The 23,715-nt window shown below is 41.3% G+C and overlaps 1 protein-coding gene across 1 annotated transcript; it reads left to right on the top strand.

Annotated features, from left to right (window-relative positions):
• Positions 1 to 219: 219 nt before the first annotated feature.
• ndfip2 (Nedd4 family interacting protein 2) lies at positions 220 to 23,715 on the top strand. The gene is made up of 8 exons (XM_084051629.1): positions 220 to 440; positions 6,058 to 6,292; positions 9,281 to 9,417; positions 11,314 to 11,401; positions 16,889 to 17,013; positions 17,574 to 17,640; positions 17,952 to 18,057; positions 19,045 to 23,715. Exons 1-7 carry the CDS (start codon positions 414 to 416, stop codon positions 18,053 to 18,055), a joined length of 783 nt encoding a protein of 260 aa, XP_083907755.1. The 5' UTR covers positions 220 to 413; the 3' UTR covers positions 18,056 to 18,057; positions 19,045 to 23,715.

The raw sequence follows: 23,715 nt of genomic DNA, 5'->3' as shown, positions 1-23,715 counted from the left end.
AAACAACAAAAGCAAAAAAACAAGATTATGAGACAAGAGATTATGAGATTATGAGACAAAAACAAAATAATCCAGAGCAAATAACCTGTTTTTTATCCCTGATTTCAAATCAACTGGTGCAGAGAGTGGGCCATGACGCCATCTAGTGGTCTCTTACGGTTTTACGCTGTGTTTACGTCAGAGAGTGACGCTCTACGCCTGTATGAGCTTTGCTCAGTTGTTCTGCTGCCTTCAGACTGAACTCCGAATGAAGAAGTGTGAGGAGGACTGAAGCCATTTCTCCCACAACCAGAAGTGAAGTCTCTTTTTGTAGCATAGTTTTGAGTTATAAACGACTAGAAATACAAACCAGTTGTACTTTGTTATCATCGTGTGTCGGGGCTGGTTTAGTCAACCAGCCAAACGTCACCGTGATGGACCCAGCCAGCCGATACCAAGTGGTGAGTATTACTGAGTCCAAAACCAGTGTTGTTGCCAGATTTTGCGCGAGAAGTGAGCAACCAGGTCTAGGAAAACAAGCCCACAAGAAGCGACTCATGAGGACTTCGAACCTACATTAGGGGTCTTCAACAGGGGGTCCGCGACCCCTGGGGTGTCCTCAGTATGGTTTTTACATTAACCACTTGAACCCTGGCGTTCCTATTCTGAGGAGAACTTTAGCCGAAAATAGCAGATCTACAAGCTCTCAACGCCTCGCAGCTATTTTAGGAGCAAATCAAGTAGTACGAATTAAAGGTTAAAGTGTTAAAATGTCTTAAATGAACAAAACAAAATGAATTTACCCAGCACTCATGATAGTCAATGAAGTCATCTATGACATCTATGAAAAAGTTTAATCTGCAACACAATTGTAAACAATGTAGTGGGTGGGGGCCCCTGCTTCATCTCTCTCTCAGCTATTAAAGGGTCCTTGGGCTGAAAAAAAGACCCGCTGCATTCTACTATAACTGTAACTGTACACAGCATGAAGTGAAGTGAATGACTAACTTGTGTGGCCTACTGCACTAGAGCAGCGTTAGCTTAGCATCTCGGCTAACGTGTTATCCTAGCAGCCCAATCAATGCGGAAGTGCTCCAAACAAACCAGGAGGAAAAAGAAAAACAACCACTCGCTATTTTTAACTTAACAGTTTTAAATGACATTCACACGAATACATTCCAACCCAGAGCGTGGAATCTGTTCTTTAAATGAATACAATGTACATTAAGGTGATATTATGTGGTCTCTGTGGAGGCTTTCAGGGCCTCGTTTGAATGTTTTGTTTTGGACCAGGGTTGCCAGGTCGGCTTGTTATAAGCGACTTTGGGATTGTTTTTCTGTAAAGTTGTTTGTTTCTAAAGTGTAGTTGTTTATTTTGGCCTGTTTCTAAAGTTTTGTTGTTTATTTGGGCGTGTTTCTAAAGTGTTGTTGTTTATTTGGGCTTGTTTCTAAAGTGTTGTTGTTTATTTGGGCTTGTTTCTAAAGTGTTGTTGTTTATTTGGGCTTGTTTCTAAAGTGTTGTTGTTTATGTGGGCTTGTTTCTAAAGTGGTGTTGTTTATTTGGGCTTCTTTCTAAAGTGTAGTTGCTTGTTTCTTAAGGTGTTGTTGCTTATTTGGGCTTGTTTCTAAAGTGTAGTTGTTTATTTGGGCTTGTTTCTAAAGTGTAGTTGATTATTTGGGCTTGTTTTCTAATGTTGTTTAAAACAGTGGTTCTCAGACATTTTCAAGTCAAGGACCATTGTTATGGGGTGTGTATAAATCATGCTTTTACGTTGTATCTGATCTTGGTAAACTATGCCATTGTTATGGGGTGCAGGCATTATTCAGGTCTCCAGTCTAACCAGAACACCAACAACAGCAAAATGAATCAGTGGTGTTTTAACTGGAATGGAGACCAACCAGCACGATTAGACTGCACTAATAACAGCTGGGGGTTAAATTCCACATGTGCACTTCAAAGTGGCAGGCAGTGACAGGCACTGATTGTGTATAGAAGAGTTGTACTATTATATATCAATGATCAACCTTTTTAATTTCAAGGGCCCCCACTTGATGCATTTTGTATCTCTGAAACCGTTTTAGTGTTAATTTAACTCCATTTGGTCCATTAGTCCATTTGGTACCATTTGTATATGCACTCAGGATTGCAGACCCAGGGCACATTCCTAACTATCAATCATTTAGCTGGGGACACCCTGGAAACCCCTCAAGGACCCCTGCAGACCTTTACACCCCCCCCCCATTGATAACCAGTGACCCAACAGAGAAGTGTGCCTTGTCAGTTAATGTATTGTGTGTGTGATTGAGAACATAATAGATCTTTGAGTTACATAACCTATGCCAGATCTTCTCAGAAAGTGTATACAGTATTGCTTCTCAGAGAAGCTATATATACTGATTAAAGCAGGTGCATGAAAGTGTGTCTATTATTACAACCATTGTTGCAGTTTAATTAGCTAACATTCTACATTCGGTTCCAGTTTAAACATTGGATAGATTCATTGTGACGATGGCTGCTGGGGGATTTAGGAACTCACTAGTAGCCACTGTGGCTAATAGTAGAAACACTGTATTTTCTGCTCTGATAAGCATGTAGGCGACGGGAACGACGACCCCTTTGGCTATGGTTTGGACCCAAACCACAGTATTACTCTGATGACTGGCTTTAATATTTAGTTAGCCACAATGAAACGCACATTTCAACTGTTATGCATCCAAACACTATACAGTTTGTTTGTGTACAGTAAGGCTTGTTTCAATATTTGTATTAAAGGGCAAGACCACTCTGGTAGAGGTTTGGGTTGTTTAGTTACCTTGCCATTATGTAACTCCAAATCATGACAATATATCAAAAATAATTGCTCAATTGATTAGAAATTGATGATTAAAAATATGCTCTTCATTCATTGACTTACATTGTGCGGTAAAACAGCTCCCAAAGTCACTCTTTTAGCACATAAACGAACACGAAGTTGATTCAGACAATATAGAACATCACCAAACCCAGTAATCTACTTCCCTGTTGATTTTGCTATTTTTATTAAGAAGAAAATCCAGACTGGATCCGCGGATCCGTATCTTCAAATAGTAAAATCAGCAGGAAGACATTTTTATAAAATAAATAAATAAACAGTACCAGGTTTGGTGATGTTCTATATTGTCTGAATCAGCTTTGTTTGTGTTTGTTTGCATGCTAAAAAGTGACTTTGAGAGCTGTTTTACTGTATAACATAAGTCTATGAGGAGCATATTTTGAATTATCATAAATTTCTAATCCATGGAGCAATTATTTTTTTATTTCTTGTCCACCTTTTGGACTTACATCCTGGCAAGGTAACTACACAACCCAAACCTCTACCAAAGTGGTCTTGCCCTTTTAAGTATGTGCTGACACTGTAGCTTCATTCACGTATGCTGACCGTGGCTGATGCTGGCAATTCGTCTCTCCCCCCTGCCTTGACTTGTGTCGTATTGTCAATCCCCATTGACGAGGGTATAGTTCTACTGCTGTTCCACTAGTTCCACTGCCCTTGCAGCTCAGTTGCTAAGCAACGGTACGTGTTTTTTGCGTCAGGAAAAAGGGGTTTCCACGTATTGTGTGCGTGGGCTGGGGAGCAGTACAGCCACATCAAGACGCCTTCCAAGAAATGGGTTGTTGTTGAGTTTACGCTGTATTAACCACTTAGGGTTTTTAAGTAGTAAATACTTAGTTGACCGGACAGCCCCAGGGGTCTATACTTGGCCCCCCTCCTTTGCTCCCTCTAGACTAAATATCTTCACCGAAAATGGCTATTTCCGCCAAATGTTGGCCTCAGAATGGGTTCGCTATGATTCAGGACCAGGTGGTTAACCACTTAAGACCTGTTTCATACTTTGTCATCTCTCGACAATAGCGGAAATGGACGATCTGCAAGCTCAAAGCACGTTGTTGTGCGACGCATTCTGAGCTTGTAGATACAAGCAGATTCTTAATTGTCAACCTGCACAATTTAAGAATTTCATATGATGCACGTGATGATAACGTTTGATTCTCATTCTGCTGTTTTCTCTAATGCATCCCCCTATGTCCTTGATCAACCTGTGTAATCCATTCAATCTGGGAACGCATCTCTGTCGTTTTAGATTTCTTTGGCTATTAAAAAATTGCAGATCTACAAGCTCATAGCACGGCGAGCTTGTAGATCTGCTATTTTTGAAAAACTGTGAAAATCTTTGAAAATATATATTTTTAAAGCGAACATTTGTAAAATATTTTGTTCCAGGGACCCCCCAGAAGCAAAGAGTTACAAATTTGTTACAAACTTGTTACAAGTTTGCTTTAAAAAATGTGCACACATTTTCACAATTGTTCAAAAATAGCAGATCTACAAGCTCATAGTGCGGCACTCGGTGCCGCACTATGAGCATGTATATCTGCTATTTTTGAATAGCCAAAGAAACCTTAAAATGACAGAGACGCGTTCCCGGATTTAATGGGTTAAATGTCCACCCATTCTCCTCCCTACATACAGATACAGTACTATACTGCATCCCCATTGAAATGTTCTTCTGGCCTTATTCAATCTCATGCATACCTCAATCTTCCAGACCTCCCTATTATTACTCCCTCTCATTCTCTCTTATCTGGCTCTCTCTATCTCCTCTTGCTTCATCTCCAGTATGTGTTACACTGCGAGGGCCCGAGGCCTGGTTATATTTTGACACGCGGAGGCGTGTGTGTTTGTTGTTAAGCCCTTACGTAACGCTGTGTATGTGCCAGCGCGGGGATGTGTGTGTTGCACTCTGTCCTTGATCCCTAGCAGAGTCATTCAGCCACTCATTTACTCGCCACAACCCAAACTCAAAAGCTTGATTGTTTGTGTGTGTGTGTGGGCGGCTGAATGTTCACTAGCTAGCTAACCAAGTTCCCTTTCAATGGATCAAAGGAAACAAAAATATGCACTAGAAAAGTGCACTCTCAGATCTCCGCCAGGCCAGGTTGCTTATCCAGGGCCTGTGTCAGTCGTGGGGACACGAGGAAGGTGCAAGGGGAAATACAGTTTGTACAACAGACACCGTTTTCAGGAGTGGACCACTGACCTAAGGGTCGAATACAGCGTGGACTGTGAATTGGGAGTGTCTCTATGCTTTTTGTTGTAAATCACGTGTATAACAACTTACTCACCCTCTCACGTTTCCCCGACCCTGACTGGTTTCAGGGGATTCAAAGCCGGGGGCCACTCCTAGAACACGAGGCTACTCCTCTAACCTTTTTATGTTGTTTACCCTTGGCCCCCTGTAATCGGGCTCTTGTAATGTGAGTGCAGTGGTTGGGCTGACTTGGCGCTCTGGCCCAACGTGGTTGATGCGCTTAGTCAGGTGTAGAAACGACCGTCAATAAACCCTCGTGCTTCCACGGCGTGTCCCGTTACTGTCACCTCACTGTTGACACGGCCATGTTGACTTCAGTGTCTATGCAGGCCGTTTTCAGAATGTGTCAAACATGTAGTCCAGAACATGACATGTAAAGGGCAACTGGTTGGTCTAGAGCAGTGTGCGGAGCCCAGTAGACCTAGCTATTGTACGAGTAGGGCTGTCACGATTTGGTGATTGGTTCAATCGAACTAAAGCAGTATACTTTAAGGGGGTCTTCAACATTTTTCAGGCCAAGGTCCCCCTAGCTGAGAGAGAGAGAGAGAGGAAGCTCTATCCCCTCTATATTGTATAAAATTGTGTTTCATATTAAACCTTTTTTGGTTTACTTGGCCTGCTCTTATTTCCCTCTACACCTATACCTCTTTGCCAAAAATAGCGGATCTACAAGCTCACTACTTGTAGATCTGCTATTTTTCTCCTCAGAAAAGGGATGCTAGGGCTCGAGTGGTTGATGTAAAGAAATTAAATAAAATATCACACAAAGATTTGGCGGCCCCCCCGATTAAGTCTGAGAACCCCCTAGGAGTCCCGAACCCTGTTGAACTCCCCTGCTTTAAGTTCCTATTCATCGGCATCACAAAGAAAACTCTTTTTTTTTTTGTTTCAAGGTTTTAAAGGAAAAATAACGTGACACGAAACGTCTTCTCTTTTCCCCTGTCCCAGTTGCACAATGAGGACGACCCGTCGGAGGCCTCCACCAGCGACGAGCAGCCGTCCACCTCCTCTGCCTCGGCCCAGGGCGGAGCGTCGTCCTCCTCCCAGTCGGCCCCGCTGCCCTCCACCTCCTCCTCCTCCTCGGCCTGCGAGCAGGCATCGACGTCGGGTACCCAGGGGGACGCGGAGGCCCCTCCACCTCCGTACGCCACCATTGATCTAGGAGCAAGTGGCTCTACACCTGGTATGTGCACAAGGGGATTGATGGGAGGGGCGTGTAGGGCTGCTCTGAATACCCTTTGTCATGCTGGTTCTCAGCGAATATCCAAATTCTTTCTAAATCAACCTATTTAGACCGGGAAAGTGTCTGTGCCATTTTAGATTTCTTTGGCAATTCCAAAAATAGCAGATATACAAGCTCATAGCGCGGCACTTAGTGCCGCGCTATGAGCTTGTAGATCAGCTATTTTTTTTAGAAAAATGTGTGCATATCTTTGAATGTTTATGTGTGTAACTCAAATCTTTGCTTCTGAGATTCTACAAATGTCTTCTAAATCCGAACAGTTTAAAAAATATATATATGTTGCTATAATCAGTGGTTCTCCAACTTTTTCATGTCAAGGACCCCCAAAATGATATGTATTTGGCCGCAGACCCCCATCTCAAAATATGTTGTTCCAGGGACCCCCAGAAGCAAAGATTTGAGTTGAAAATATATATACATTCAAAGATTTGCACATTTTCAAGATTTTTCTAAAATAAAAAAAGTGTGTGCCTGGCACGTGAGCATGGGTCCTGCAACTTTGACAGAGATCTGCCTGTGGTACCGAAGTGAAAATAGTGCCTGTAAATCTCTGGAAAAAAGCCTATGATTCCTCAGTGAAGCAAGTGTGAGGAACCAGTCTTCAACCAGCCACTTCGCGGGCTGCCTTTGACTTCACCAGTCTCACGGAACTCAGTCCTAAGTTTGGAAATGGTACCAGATACCATGGTACCAAATAATGCTGCCACTCTGTGTAACGGAACACCAGCGTCCACTTGCCCCCTTGCACCTTATCCTGAAGGGACGAACGTGGCATCTTTCCATGGGGGTAGTGTTGCTGCTTGGAGCATACACACACTCAACAAAGTTGCAGAAACCCATGCTCAGGTGCACACACCTGCTGTGTGCTGGCAGGTCGCTCAAAACGAGAGCGATTACCAACAGAAGCGTATTGGGGGATTTTGGCAATTATTTGGGGGGGTGGGGGGGGGGGGGTACCTACACACAAGTGTGTGTGTGTGTGTGTGTGTGTAGGTAGGGGTGGATCATGTCCGGTAAGGGGTGCTCTGCCCTCACATGAAGCTGCACTGGCATCGTGTCTGTGTAAAACCAAGACGTGCCAATGCATGAAAGTTGCATTATAATGTATAGTTACAAGATTAAAACATTTAACAAGATTAATCACAGTTTAGCTGTGATTAATTATGATTAATAAACATTCGTAAATGTGCCCAAAATATGCCAATTTTCTGAAGGATAATTAACGGCATATAGTTCACCTATAAATTGCTTCCAAGAACAATTTTGTTTTCAGAGATTTGCAGATTGTTTTTCTTTTTACCATTCATAGATTCTGCACTGTCATCTTCTCTCTACAAGGACATAAAAGTGAAGAGAATGTGAATATTACGTAGGCTATTGTTGATGAGCATTTTATTTTCTCTCAGTAAATCTCTTAGATATCGCAGCATTGTTTTTGTGAAGCAGTTTGGTTCATGGAAGTGAAGCATTTCTATAAAGATCTCTTGTCCATTTAGCAAAAGGAGATGACTAAGCCAGGCAATCACTCCCACGCGATACTGTCTGAAACAGCCACAAGCTGCTGGGAGCACATTGAAAGCGGATACGCTTCTCATCAGCTCCACGTGCACACGTGACAAGGCTGTGCAATGATTAAAATATAAGAAAATGAATCATCCAGATATTTGCATTATGTTTGAATAGCAACCTGCTGAACAAATATCTGAATACTCTTGATATTTGGAGCAAGCCCTAGATGGGAGCTTTATGCAAAATTGTGAGGGGTGAAATAAAGATGAAAGATATATTTATGTCCCATTGTAAACCCCACTTTATGCCCAAGCAATCTTCACAAATACAGATAATAGCCGCTTTGCAATCTCAGCGCTTCGCAATGTGACGTGTTGTGAACTTGTAGATCAGTTATTTTCCTGCGACACTGTTGGACGACAAAGTATAAAATAAAGCGGATGTCAGTCAATTTTGCATTGATTGGTTGATGCATAAACAATTTCATTGATAGCTAAACGACAATCAAAAGTTGCAGCACTAGACCATATAAATTATACGGTGAATTGTATTCAGTGGGTACCAAAAGGTCATTCTTCACCTCCACACACCTTTCATACAACCTGCCGAGGCCTATATTGTGCTCCGTCCAGCGGGGCCTGTCCTGATTTCCCTTCCTCTTCTTGGCTAAACTCACATTAATAGGGGTCGTCGTCACTGTGTCACCTCAGCAGCGCATTTCTGTGGGGAACTCGGAACAGAGAACAAAAACTGTGACAAAAAGGCAAAACTTGACTGCTTGAACGGTCTCATTCTGGTTTCAGTTGTCGCTGATGTGCAGGACGTAATGTCCATAATGTAGCAACAAATAATCCTTACAAAAATGTGAAGGCTCTTTGTAATGAGGTTGGCATTCCATCAGCAGCTGTGTTGGACCTTTTTTTTGTCTTATTTGCAGTGGTGGAAAAAATGCTGAAATGGTTTACTTCAATCAATACGGCAATGTAGGAATACTCTGTTAAAGTACAAAAGTATTGGCATCAAAATGTACTTGAAGTACCAAAAGTAAAAATACTAGTTATGCAGAATGTTCCGTCTAAAATGTGTAAAAGGCTTTTGAAAATAGCAGATCTAAAAGCTCACGACGCGTAGTCGATCGGCTATTTTCAAATAGCCAAAGTGTACATAGGGCTGAAGTGGTTAATGTATGTTTTGTAATAATAATCAAAATCTACAAAGTAACTAGTAACTACAGTTTTCAAATAATTGTAGCCGAGTAAAAGTACAATATTTACCTCTGAGATGTAGTGGAGTAGAAGTAAAAGTACTTGGTACATGTACTTAGTTACTTTCCATCACTAGTGTCTTATTTGGTAACCATCAAACAATGGCAACTTTTTTGCCTGTCGTTTACCTCCCCACCTTTTATTCGCTCCACAGATGCTTCATGTAGTTTTGCGGCTGATTTCCCGGTGCCTCCTCCGTACAGCGTTGCCACCTCGCTGCCCACGTACGATGAAGCGGAGAAGGCCAAGGCCGCCTCGATGGCCGCCGCTGCCGTGGACGTGGTGCCCAGGGTGAGGAACACTGTTTGTTGCCCGAGCAGTTAGGATACCGTTGTTGTCATGCAGAAAAAACCCTTCTCTCCATATTCTAACTTTTTGGGTTTTATTTCGTAATTTAAAGAAATAGTTCGCCCAAAAAATGACACACCCCATAAAGCATTGAATTCATGGAGATTTGTTTGTTTTTGACACATTCCTGAGCCAATAATTTGATGGCCGGGTGCATTTCCGGTAGGAGACTCAAAAAGAGACCCCTTTGAGTCTCCTACCGGAGACCTTTCCGCCGGTAATCAAATTATTGGCTTCAAAAATCTCCAAGAATTCAATGCTTCATGGGGTGTGTAATTGATAGAAAAAAGTCATTGTTTGGGTGAACTACTCCTTTAACACCCTACTTGATCGTACTACAGCGTCACACGAAAAGCATCAAAAGTAGCAGATCTACAAGCGACGCGTTTTGAGCTTGTAGCTCTGCTACTTTTGAATTTGAATCCTGAAAAGTAACAGTTTTGGACATGAGGTTTCCACCCGACAGAGACGATACCAAATGATGATAGAGAGAAAAGCACACACACACACACACACACACACACACACACACACACACACACACACACACACACACACACACACACACACACACACACACACACACACACACTGTGTTTGACATTCATGTTTGACATTCATGCAAACCAAATGAAATTAATGGAACTAATCTTGATGCTGTAATTAAGATTACAGCATTTAACCTGGCTTCTGCTAATGATATACACTTATTATGACTTATCTTCTATTGAAAACTGCAGGATTAATCTACGTCTGCATGCACATGCGCGCACGCACACACACACACACACACACACACACACACACTCTCTCGTTGACGTATTGTACAAAGTGCTAAATTCCACTTCCTCATTATCTTGTGTCCTTTGTACGTTTCCTTGTATGGAAATGATGTCAACATGGATCTTTTGATTTTTATCTCTAGTGTCCTAAAGCCTTCTCATGCAAACCTGGTTAGTTTGAGTGACTCAGATGTGGTGAAAATAGTATTCACCAAGTAGTTTCTGGAGTTTCCACAGCCCCTAGAATAATAACAGAAAAGCATGTTAAAGTCCATTAAGTGTACTCTACATATAAAGTTTTTACAGCTGAATTAGACTATGCCTAGCCTACCATCTGGTTATCCATGTAGTTGCAAACGGTTCAATCCAGGCCTGTTTAGTTTAACCCATTAAGACTGGGAAAGCATCTGTTTCACTTTCATTTTAGATTTATTTGGCTAGTTTTGAAAAATTGAAATAAGACCGGAGGACGATTCTACAAAATGTCTTGTAAACATTTTTTTTTTAAAACGTATGTTGCTATAATATCAGTGGTTCTAAACGTTTTCATGTCAAGGACCACCCAAAATCATACGTATTTAGCCGCGGTCCCCCATCTCAAAAATATTTTGTTCCAGGGTCCCCCAGAAGCAAAGATTTGAGTTACAAATGTTCGCTTTAAAAAAATATATACATTGAAAGATTTGCACACACTTTCAGGATTTTTCAAAAATAGCAGATCTGCGAGCTCATAGCGTGGCACTCAGTGCTTGTATATCTACTATCAAATAAATCTAAAATGACACAGATGCTTTCCCAATCTTAAATGGTTAACCACCCAATGCACTGCTCTCTGACAGTCTCACTCACTCAAATGTGTTGTTTTGCACACTGCAAGTGTTGAATTCATCCCCACGGAGTCAACAACACGCGGATAAACTAAACCACATGTCAAAGCTAAGACAGCCATGCTGAAAGCCGTGACTAATCCTTGGACGACTGCACACTATGACTTTGGGATGACTTCAGGTTTTTCTGGACTCATTTATGTCTATTTGCGTGTGTGTGTGTCTTATAGGACGATGACTTCCCTCCCAGGGACGACTTCAGTGACGCTGATCAGCTTCGAGTGGGGAACGATGGGATCTTCATGCTGGCATTCTTCAGTGAGTTACACGCCCCGGTGTCCCAGATTCCTCTCTCTCTCCCTGCCTCTGTGCAATGTTAGGGAAAGCAGCATACATTACTCTTGCTAGGCTGGCAGCAGTATAGTAGCCTAAAAGTGAGAAATCAGGTATGCACAGGAATCCTGAGTGCAGGCAGGTCCTATATAAAATGTAATGCAATTCCCAGGGCATAAATGGTGATAAATAGAGTTACATTTATTGTCTTAAGTTGACTCCATAGATTGAAATCCACCAGGTCATGCAGCAGTGGGCTCTGTCTCGTTTGCAAATCGGCTTTCGATTCAGGTAGCATTTTTAGGAAATATGGCTGCGAAATATTAACATTTCGCAAAGATATGCTGAAATAGGGACTGTCTGCCATAATATACATCCTAGTCAGGTTCTATGACCTGGTGAAATGTCGAGAAACCGTTGACCCCTTATGTCCAAGTTCATTTCATATTCTGCAGAGCAGGCTGGGTTTGGCCATCATTACATTCTTGACAATTCCAGATGGCCTGACCTGCCTACTGACTGATTTGGCCTGCAGCAAATTGTGACTATAAAACAGGAAATTGACACACTTGTGTCTATTTGGCTGCTGACACTCAGACTTGCTGCTATCAGCAGTTGACAAATAATGTGTGGGTGGGTGAGTGGGTTATCAGTGGTTTAATGAGCCAACACTGGACTCCATTGTAGGATGGTCAAGGCGGCGCCCCCCACAGCCCTTCTCACTCAACCCATTAAGACCTGAAGCCGATTCTAAATAAATGTCTTCTAAATCCTAACAGTATTCTGAAAAGCCTATGTTTCTATGTCAGTGGTTATCAATCTTTTTCATGTCAAGGACCCCCAAAAGGATATGTATTTGGCAGCGGACCGGACCCCCATCTCAAAATGTTTTGTTCCAGGGACCCCCAGAAGCAAAGATTTGAGTTAACACATTGTGTGCCAGAGGTTTATTAAAATAGGGTACATTCAGTGCCTGCATATCTTCCATCCACTTACGTTGATATGTTTCGTGCTGTAGAAGCCCCGACGCGGAAGTGCATGTAAACAAAGCGTAGCAAGTAGCAATAGGCAACAGACTTAACGTACTGTACATGTATACCGGTAGGAATTAAGAGAACATAAAAAGGGCTATGAATGGCATAGATCTAATAGATATTATCTGTGGGAGATTCAAGAGATATCCAGATGTCAAGTAGAGATAGTGACAGGCTACTCGACAAAATCTAGTGTCGCGGCACCACAGCAAGATATGAAAAACATTACTGGTGGTTGTGACGCCACACCATGACACAGGTAGACAACATTTCTGTGTCTCCGCACATTATAAAACACAAGTGCAATGATTGACTCAAATAAATAAATAGAAAGAGGCCCTACTTACTGTATGTCATCGTGATAGGTGCACTTCCTGGGCTTTTAGCCAGACAAGGGCATTCTGATGGATAGTATTGCTAAGTCCAGAGAGGCTCTGTCCCATTGAGCTCCTCAGATAACTTTTAATCAGCTTCTTTTATTTTTGTTTGAAATTCTGTTTTTATTTTGGTCATCGTGTACACAGACTGCTTTGTCATCATACAATTCAGTGTATGCTGCAACTATTTCGAGTTCAGCACATGGAATCACATGTAAATACATACACACATGTATATTTGCTCTCATCTATTACATTTTCTATAATTTTTATCCCGCGATTTTTGTAACCCATTTTTTTTTCACCCGGTGCCAATTTCCTAAGTGATCCTGGGCGCTACACCAGCCCTACACCAGCGCTACACCAGTCCCCCACAGCCAGGGAGGCCAGGGCCGAGCTCATGCTTCCTCATCTATTACATTTTAACAGTTTTTAATGCAATCAAAAAACTAAATAAAAACCAACAGCAGGGCAGCTTTAAGAAAAAGGGGGCGGGGGGAAGCCTTCACATAATTACACTCCCATTTTGAAAACAGTCAACAAGACATAAAGAAAAAAATACTACACTTTCACCTTTCTTTTGTCATTCATTGGTGAATGGTTTTACATATTCAATCCATCTAGTCCAAATCCATCTAATCCAAATCCAAAATAAATTGTCTTCCTGAGTTCTGAGAGAGAAAAGACAGTTTTTCCATTCTATATATGTTATGAATTTTGTTTTCGATCCATTCCTCCACTGTGGGTTTTAATCAGCTTCAATACATTTAGAAAGTGGGTTTTAATCAGCTTCAATCAATTTAGAAAAGGAACGTGCGGCAAATGTCACTGGTGTTGTAAAGAAAATCATCAAAAAACGTGCAGACTTCTCCAAACCTTGCAGTGAATGCAGTTCTCAACAATCAGCATCTTAGCTCTCGGAAATATGTTTTGGGGCTTTTCTGGCTTTATTCGTCTTTATGTGGTGTAGACCAATAGACCATCTGTTTAAGAAAGTAGGTAGCTGATATATTGCACTTTTACCTTAGCGCTAGGTATACTCTTGGTTGCTTGTTTTAGCAGGAAATGTACTTAAAACTTCTGGTGATTAGTAGTTTTCGTTCCCTACCTATGTTGAATACACTTATTGTAAGTCGCTTTGGATAAAAGCGTCTGCTAAATGACTGTAATGTAATGTAATGTAATGTAATGTAATGTAATGTATTTGTTCACAAACATTGTACAGTAGTATGTAAGATGTGCCAGGTACCTCTTGGTCTTAACAAGTGTCCTGCTCTAAAATAGGTTGTGACAGGGAATCAACCAAAACCTTAACAATGTTAACCCTACAAGACCGGGAACGCATCTAAATTACAAATGTCTTCTAAATCCTAAGTTTTCTAACTTTTTCATGTCAAGGACCCCCAAAATTATAGCCATTTGGTCCCGGACCCCCATCTGAAAATATTTTGTTCCAGGGACCCCCAGAAGCAAAGATTTGAGTCAAAAATGTTCCCTTTAAAAATATATCTATTCATAGATTTGCAAAAATGTTCAAGATCTTTCAAAAATAGCAGATCTACAAGCTGACAGCGCAGCACTCGGTGCCGCGCTCTGAGCTTGTATATCTGCTATTTTTGAATATCCAAAGTATAAAACAATGGTTATAGATAAAATCTAAAATGACACGGATGCCTTCCCGGATTGAATGGGTTAAGGGGCCCATGCTGTTTGTTTATTTATTTTTTGATTTTTGTATTTATTTTATTTTTTTGATGGGTGGCATGGGGCGGGCCCCAACTGTCAACCACATTCCCTGCATTCCGGTAGTCACGCCCCTGGCGGGCATGTTTTGGTTCAGTGCTTGGTGCTTGTGGTGAGCGGCTGTGAGAAAGTCAACATTCCGCTCGCCTTGCTACGCGACGGTCACAACGCCATCAGTCCACTCGCCATGGGAGGCTTCCGTAGTGCGCGGGCAGTAGTGTATGTAGACGTCACCTCATCATCAATGATGTCATTGTTGTTTTCTTACTCCAACAGGGGAAAATAATAAAGGTGCAGGGTAGACTAAAATGTTAGGTCATACACAGTTTAAATAGATTTTCAAAGTTGTAAAACTGGGTGAATGAAGATGATTCATAGACAAAGAAGTTGTCAAGCTGACGGATGACATAACTGGAATAACAGTGGCTGTTAGACTGGAGTGCTGTTGTGAGTTGGGAAAGAGGACTATTGACTGTTAAGCACTTGGATAGGCGGACCATTTATCATTGAGACTGTTTCACATCATAAAATATTAGAGGCTATTCAAAAGGTACGCATGAAAAGAAGCACCGCGGTATCAGTTTTGCAGCATTAATTTTCCTTAACAGCCATACGAATCATGTTGTTTTACTCGTAAGGTCATTCCTCTTGAAATCTCTGTTGCCGGTCTATGTCAACTGACAAGGTGGAGGAGTTCAGGCCTGGTTTGTGGTCCCAGTGCAGCCCTGCTGCCTCGGTCTGTGACATCCAGTTATTCACCATGGAGGCCTGAGTGTATTGATGTATTTCAATGAACACAAGTGTACAACGGAATTATCTTAACCCATTTGAGTTACAAAGCCTTATTTTACACTTTGAGCTATTCAAAAATGGCAGATCTACAAGCTCGAGCTTGTAGATCTGCCATTTTTGAAAAATTGTGAAAATGTGTGCAAATCTTTGAATATATATATATTTTTAAAGCGAACATTTTTAACTCAAATCTTTGCTTCTGGGGGGGTCCCTGGAACAAAATATTTTGATGGGAGTCTGCGGCCAAATACATATAATTTTTGGGGTCCTTGACGTGAAAATGATTGAGCACCACTGATATAGAAACATAGGTTTTTCAGAATGCTGTTGAGATTTAGGAGACATGTAAATGGCATCAATCCAATGCAGAAAGAGCGATATTCCAGCCAAACACTACCTAGTGACAGCTAATCGGCACACCTTCAATCAGAGAGAATGGATACAAATTAGTTTTTAACAGCTGGTGTAGGAACATGGGGTTGGAATTAAAGCCCAAACCCATTCTTGAACATCTCTGGCCTAGCTTTTGATGCCCTCTGCTGGACTGTTGAGGTATCACTAATTAGGTGTGCTTGGAAGTCTGTATGGAGATTCTAAACCTGCCACCAGATCCTTTAGCTGTTAAAATCCAACTCCGTTGGCATTTACAGTTGCTGCTCTGTGGTCTGTGGTTCTATCACAAGCTGGCAGCCATGAGGCAATGCCAGAGGTTCACTGACACTCGGGCGAGAGCTTGTGACACAATGATAGAATATGGATGCATGAATGTCATCCACCACAATTCCAAAACGTTGCAACCCTGTATAATTAACCTCAAGAACCCTTAGGGCTGTTACGATTACAAATATAAGTTGACGATTAATTCTCACTCAAATAATTGCATTTAATTATGTCTTTGGCATCGAACATTGGAACATATTAATACAATATGAATTCCTGTTTGCCTTTTAGGCTTCGTATAATCAAAAATTGCACAGGGCAGACATGACAAATATAATAAAAAATATAAATATAGGAAGAAATTATTGACATTTAATAATTGTATACATGTAAAAAATGTGCTGTAAGCTTGTAGATCTGCTATTTCAGCTTTTTTAGATATTTGAAAATGGGTGAACATTTTTCAACATTAAAACGATTATGCAGATAATGCAAAAATAATTGCGATTATCTCAAATAATCGTGATTAGACGATTATGTAATAACTGTGACAGGCCTATGTGTGGTGTCCCTATTCTGAGGACAAACATGCAGGGAAAATGGCGTATCTAGATCGACTGTTTTCAGTGACATGATTTGGTGTAATAATAATAATAAACTGTATTTATATTGTATAGAGCCCTGGGGGGGACTCCGATCAATGAGTATATATGGGGTTTAAATGGTTAATGGTTTTTAGCCTTTTGTAGCCACCAAGTACTTAGGGTTAGGGTAAAAGTTGTAGCGTCACCTGATCTGTCTGACCAAGTGTTTTCTGTCCGTATGTCTTGTCTTGTCTGTGCCTGCGTGTGTCTCTCTCCCTCTAGTGGCCTTCCTGTTCAACTGGATCGGGTTCTGTCTGTCCTTCTGTCTGACCAACACCATCGCAGGACGCTACGGGGCCATCTGCGGCTTTGGCCTGTCCCTCATCAAGTGGATCCTCATCGTCAGGGTGCGTACGGAGCTGGACGAGATGCACAGAGATGTCTTGCCAAGGAACTGTCGTTTGTGTAGTTGTTTAATTTGACTGGACTTTTGTAATTGATTTTAAATGTTAAATTGTCTTTTTATATAAAAAAAAAAACATTATTATTGTTTTTTTTATACTTTAATTTGTATTTTTAGTTGCATGTTTGTATTGTATTTGCTTTGTTCAGGACCCTAGAAAGACAAGAGGCTCATTTTCTTTTCTTTTCATGATTGAAATATTGAAAATGAAAACTATTTGTACAAATAATTCTCCACCCCATACACACAAATGGCAGTACATATAAATGAAAGTAAAATCTTTAAAGAAAAAGAAGAAAAAATGGTTACAATAATTCGCAATGTATTTCCATGACTAGAGGCTCATTAATGTGTCTCTAATGGGGACCTTTAATAAACATAAACAGTTAACCGGTGATCAGCATGATGACAATGACAATAAACTGAGCATGAGAATGGGGACAACAACGACAAAGAGCATGAAATCACAGTGAATAAAATCTCTCTCTCTCTCTCTATCTGCAGTTCTCTGACTACTTTACCGGTTACTTTAATGGTCAGTACTGGCTGTGGTGGATCTTCCTGCTGCTTGGTGAGTATAAAACCCTTCTACTGGGAAAAAGAAAAAAAAAAACGCCTCATAGAATGGTCTGAAGACATCAGTTACCGTTTTTGCGAATACTTGCCTAACGTCCTTCCCTTATCTGTTCTGACACGGTTTAGTTAACCACATGAACCTGTGAACCTATGAACTTCTTCTGGGCGTGTCATAATAGTCAAACTTTTGGATTTGGTGTCGAGCGACAAAGAAGCGAACCAAGTTTGGTGGACCTAGGGTTCTACATATATAGAGAGTTTTAAGTGGTTATGTCAAACTAATAGCGGCCTTTGTTCGACCCCCAGGTCTCCTGCTCTTCTTCAGAGGCTTCGTCAACTATCTGAAAGTCCGCAACATGTCAGAGAACATGGCCACCTCTCACAGAACACGCTTCTTCTTCCTCTACTAAAGGTAACGTCCTCTTCTGTCATTCTCCCCCTCTCACTTACTCAAGAATTTGAGACCTCATTAAACAGTAAGGCTATGTTTTTAACTCTTTCATTGCCAGGAATGAATGAATTCGTCTCCGGTCCCCTTGCCAGCGATTTTACTGTACCTTTGAAAAATCATGGAATATTCTCGGTGACCTCTGTCCTCACGGAGCTCATTACACATCGGCTCATTACACGCACGGCAGTATAGGGGGGAAAAATGTGGCCGGTCGCGATCCTCCATTCCAGAGCTATGGCCGTTTGAATGTAGCTTGTTTTTTTTTAAACGGCATGAAAGGTGCCTTGATTTTTTTTTTGTTGTGATCACGTGATTTCTGGGTGTACTCTTCTTCGGTGGTGCTTGGATCATTCACAGGCCCCTCCCCCCACCAAAAAACAAATTCTCGTCAATAGGCTCTATGAACAGCAGCCATATTGGAAAGAAATTGGGCCTCTTCTTACTTCCTTCACAGGTGTTACCAATGATACTAATGAAGGCTCTGTTCCATTCTGGTCAGGGTGCTGATATTGTGCATGTTGGCTCACTAGAAACACTCCATTTTGGTTCCCAAATTGCCCCTTATGGTGGGTGTGTAACTCTGAGAGTGTACAAATGGAACCAAATGGACCCTTACGGGTCCATTTGGTTCCATTTGTACACTCTCAGAGTTTTAGGGGTCCTTGAAAATAAGACAACCACTATGCCACACTAAATGGAACAGAGCCTTAATTAGTATCATTGGTAACACCTGTGAAGGAAGTAAGGAAGGAGCCCAATTCATTCCCAATATGGCTGCTGTGCATAGAGCCTATTCTCGTCCTTGGCAGATAGGTACTCTTTCTCTTGCTATTTTAGAGGACCATACTGTTGGTCTAGCATGTTTAATCCATTGACTAAGACTCTTCAGTATTATACCTGACAACACTGCCAACCATTTTATAGTTATTCGTGTCTTTCTTTCTGCAGGTTGCCGCGCCGACGACATTCCTCCATCACGTCGGGAAGTTTCCTTTCTTTTGCCTCCCACACACATGTAAACCCCTTCCCTCCCCTCGGATGACCTGAACGTGAAAGACGGCGCGCAGTGAAGAGAGGAGGAGGTAGAGAAGGATGCAAGGGGGGATAGAGCGAGAGAGCTAGAGAAATCAAGAGTGAGAGAACCTTTGAACAGAGTCATAGAATAGACTAATTAAAGAAAACAATGCAAAAAGACCAAACATCTCTCACTCTGACGTCTCTACCTCTCCATTATCTGATATCTTGCTGGCTATATTGTTGTCTTTTGTTATTGCCTTCTTTCTTTTTGTATGCCTTCGTTTTGATCACAAGCTCCTTTTGTTTTTAAATCTTCTCCCCTCCCCCCCTCTGTGATCTAAACCCTTTTTTTTTTCTTCATTGATCTTGACCTTTTTTTGTGAACTGGGAATGGCTGACACACCTGGCTGAGGTACTGCATGAGGCAGTGGTTCTCAAACTTTTTCACGTCAAGGACCCCCAAAATGTGTTTGGCCGCGGACCCCCATCTCAAAATATTTTGTTCCAGGGACCCCCAGATTCAAAGGTTTGAGTTACAAATGTTCGCTTTAAAAATATTTATATTCAAAGGTTTGCAAAAATGTTCACGATTTTTCAAAAATAGCAGATCTACGAGCTCATAGCGCAGTACTCTGTGCCGCGCTATGAGCTTGTATATCTGCTATTTTTGAATTTTGAATTTGAATAGCCAAATTATAAAAGGTTAAAGTGGTTAAAATTATTGTAACTAGACCAGACCCGGTCGACGCATCCGTGGGGGGATATACGCACATGATCTGGCAACCCGGGAGGCAGTTCGTCCCATAGCTGGGCAGCCCCGTAACCATGGCGACAGTGTTTGACACAAAAACGCTAATAAGAAGCTGAGATTTGGTGAAATTGAAAAACGGGCTTCACAGTTAAGTTCAGATGGTAATGGTCAATGGCTGTGTGCAAAATCAGAGCAATTGCTCCAGCCACTGAGGAGAACCGGGTAGCTTCACCTACTCACCACTACGTACCTTACTAGAATTATAGTATGATGCTATATTAGCACATTTTGCTGGGGACCCCCTGGAACCCCTCCAAGGACCCCTGGTGGTCTCCGGACCCCACTTTGAGAACCAAGGGCATAAGGTACCTCACCTGGTAGTGTTGATCCTGTAATCCTAATTTTTTTCACAATTAACGTGCGTTTTCGTGAGGAGTATCGGTTCTTACAATGAGATATCCACCATTTTTGCAAGGCAAGAGAGGGCAGCAGTAGTATTAGGTAACTTAAATTCTATACGGTTTGGATTCTCTGTTGAATGGTGGACTTTGGAGAATAATGTCTCCTAAAATGTACGTATGTAGCATTTTTGAAATGCACTCTTCATATTCACATCATTCATACAGCTCCTTAACTTAAACGGAATCAAAAGTATCAACAAAACATACAAAATAACCAAAACAATCTTAAGAACAAAGTCTTGAGGATTCACCATTACACTGTGAATGACTCGCCACTAATTATGAGTAATATTCTCATTAGTCAAATGTGCAGAGCAAGAAAAGTACATTTCCAACGTTTAAAACAAACTAGTTAAATCAGAATCAGAATTATAAGTGATCAGAGTCCAACAATCTCCTCAAACAACTGGGATACTCAAATTGATTTCCAGGTGCAAGCCTACAGGTTGCAATGGCCTGTGGTGTCAAATCAGTAATCGGGGAAAAAACAACAGTTAAATCCTTCATATTCATTGACGGTTTCCTTCGCATCAACCAGCATTCACTTTCTATTATCTAACTAAAACTATGAACAGACTTGCAGACATTCCCAGGGTTCTTCTTAATTCCTATGAAATGGACACTACCATTTATGGAACTTCTGGAAAATAATGGATTTACAGTAAATGGCATCTCTGTGTAAACATACAAATGATTTTTTTTAAATAATGGGACAGGTCAGGGTATTTCAAGATAAAAGTCATGCACCAGTATGTGTGTTCTCCAATATTCTTGGCAATAGATGGTGGTTATCAGCTGTCATGGCAAATTCAGTGGCAGCTCAACATTGACTGGCCTTTTATGAGGCCTAGGCTCATCTTAAATTATTTGATGTGTAGTGGAAACTCTAGGACCTACCGGGGAACCCTCATCATGAACACTTAAACATGCAAGCTTCACTTAAAAAAGGTTGATTCTACACTCCTATCGTCACCTCTTCGCTAGGATAACGTAATGCCAACCCACATCTTAAACAGACCAGCACATAAAGATAGTGACCATCGATTTGCAGAGAGATTACTGAGAGATTAAGATTAGAGAGATTATTTTTTTCCCACGCTCTTGGTTTGTTTTTGCCTTTCATTGATAACCCGTGGTATTTATTTACCGCGGTCAGACCTATGCAGTATGAATCATCACCGCTAATGCCAATGTTCATGTTTTTGTTTAGTTTTTTGAATAGACCACGGGTAAATGACACTGTATGTCTAACGATGAGACTCTCTTAGAAGACAATGCCTGCTCCCTCCCTATTTTCTAGATCAACACTCTTGACCGACATGACGGCAAGTGGAAAACTGAACTAAACATATAGGCCTAACCACACAGTTGAGAAACGAAATGCAAAGTGAGAACAAAAGGAAAAACGACGTTAATTTAATCCGTCCCCGAGAGAAATTCAGCAGAAACGCTCATGGTAATTTCCACTTAAGAATTCCCCCTGTTGTTTGATTATTTTTGTGTGTGCGAGAAGCTGTCCCTATACACAGTAGTACAGTCTTTAGTGTTAACTCTGAACGTGTAAAAACGTTTCGGGGGTTTAACCCTGACAATTTCAATGTCTAGTCAGCAGACTGTGTAATGTATGATGTGCAGCTATGACGAATGGCCTACGTGTCACCCAGACTCCAATCTCTTGGATGTCGACAGCGATAGAGGAGAGCAATGCCGCTTGATTAGTTGCCAAGGAGCTGCTGGTTATTAGATTACTTCAAGCTGTTTGTTCTCGGTTTGTCTTTCTAACTGCAAACTGGAGGCCAATCATGTTTTGGCCAGCATCCGTAGATTACAGAGTGAAGTGGCACAGTAGTGCAGGTGCCCTGGCAAACATTACATTTTTAGGCCACATGCTGTAAGACGCATACAGGCAAAGCCCTCTGTTAACAGCTTGCGAACGACAGCGTGCACATACAGGCCCACCAGCTAGTTGGCTTTGCATGCACGTCCAGCATTGATGATATGGAAGTCAGTGGTGTTAATCGTGGTTTGACAGCACTTGCTCTTTGCAAGATGTGGACAAAAATCGTATCTTTTTAGAGAAAATAAAAAGGGTCTTATGCAATTTTTGTATCTTTGCAACTTGCCTTATAGTGGCTGTTCAGTCCTGTGATAGCAAGTAGTTGGCTGTAGTTCGTGTCGATTGTTTTGTAGTAGTTCTCACAATCGCAGGCACAGTGAAGAAAGTCCCACAACCAGTCCCACACAAAACAACATCTGTAAATGTGGATCTCTCTCTGAGATGTTGCCTGATGAATCTAGATTATAATTAATTAGATTAGATTCACCTTTTTTTTTCTTTTTCCTGCTCAAGAGCCTATCCCTTCTGCCTCTAACAAGGGCACTGTTTTCTTGGAGTGGAGTGAGAGGCTTTAGTTAAGCTAGTTCTTTGTCCTGTCGGTCAAGGTGGTTTCACAGGCTGCGTCTACTCTGGAGCGCACCAAAAAGCCACGGCCACCTTGCCGCGTTGCGAAAACGTATTTTGGTATTTGGTAGCAAAGTTGTTGTAGTTATCTGCGAGTGTAATTGCGATGAACATTGGGAGGGAGGGGGATCCTATGCATTTTCAGAATAGGGGGGCGTGGTCGCATGATGCTCTCATGATCTTGTGGCACCCCACCGGACAAAAAAAATGAAAAGCTTTTTGATGATTTTATCACATTGTCATCTTGAGAAATGTATATATACAGATATATACCAGCTAATGCCAATTCATAATATTTGCACTTTTCAAGAATTTCTTTGTATGATTTGTGAATCTGCTTAACTTGATGTGGTGGGTAGACAAAAAATATTAAATATAGCAAGGTTTGTTTTTTGTTTAGTTTTAGTTTTGGGGGGGAGGGAGGGGGGTCAACTGGAATTCTTAACCATCCCAAAAGAATATGTTGCCTTTTGCACTTTTAATTTTCAACATAAACAAACAAATGATAATTGTTATCGTATGTCTTGTTTAATCGCTATTAGCCTAAACTGTGACTGAGTATAAGTATTGCCAACCTTTTTTTCTTTTTGGCTAGAATAATATTTTTGTTGACTCCCTAGTCATATCCCACTAAACTCTCTTTCAGCAATATCAACATCTTTTGACAAATTAAAGCTCTGATGCATGATTTTTAATTCACCCAACTGACTGGGTCAATATTAGAACTAAACGGTTAGTGGTTATGATTGTTTGTTTGTAAGATGAAATAAAAAAGAAACGAGAGCAACAGCCAAACTATATTTTTGTCTGAGACAATTCTTGTAACATTCTCTGGAGTATGGTTGTTAATATGCGCTCATGTAACTGGAATAAAACTCAAAGATGTCTTGCAAAAATGCCAATAAAGTTCAAAATGCAGCCTGCCAGTG

The sequence above is a fragment of the Gymnoscopelus microlampas genome (genome assembly GCF_963454915.1).
Source record: "Gymnoscopelus microlampas genome assembly, chromosome: 24".
Classification (NCBI taxonomy): Eukaryota; Metazoa; Chordata; class Actinopteri; order Myctophiformes; family Myctophidae; genus Gymnoscopelus; species Gymnoscopelus microlampas.
Note: the sequence above shows the minus strand (reverse complement) of the source record. Positions and strands in the feature narration are given on the sequence as shown.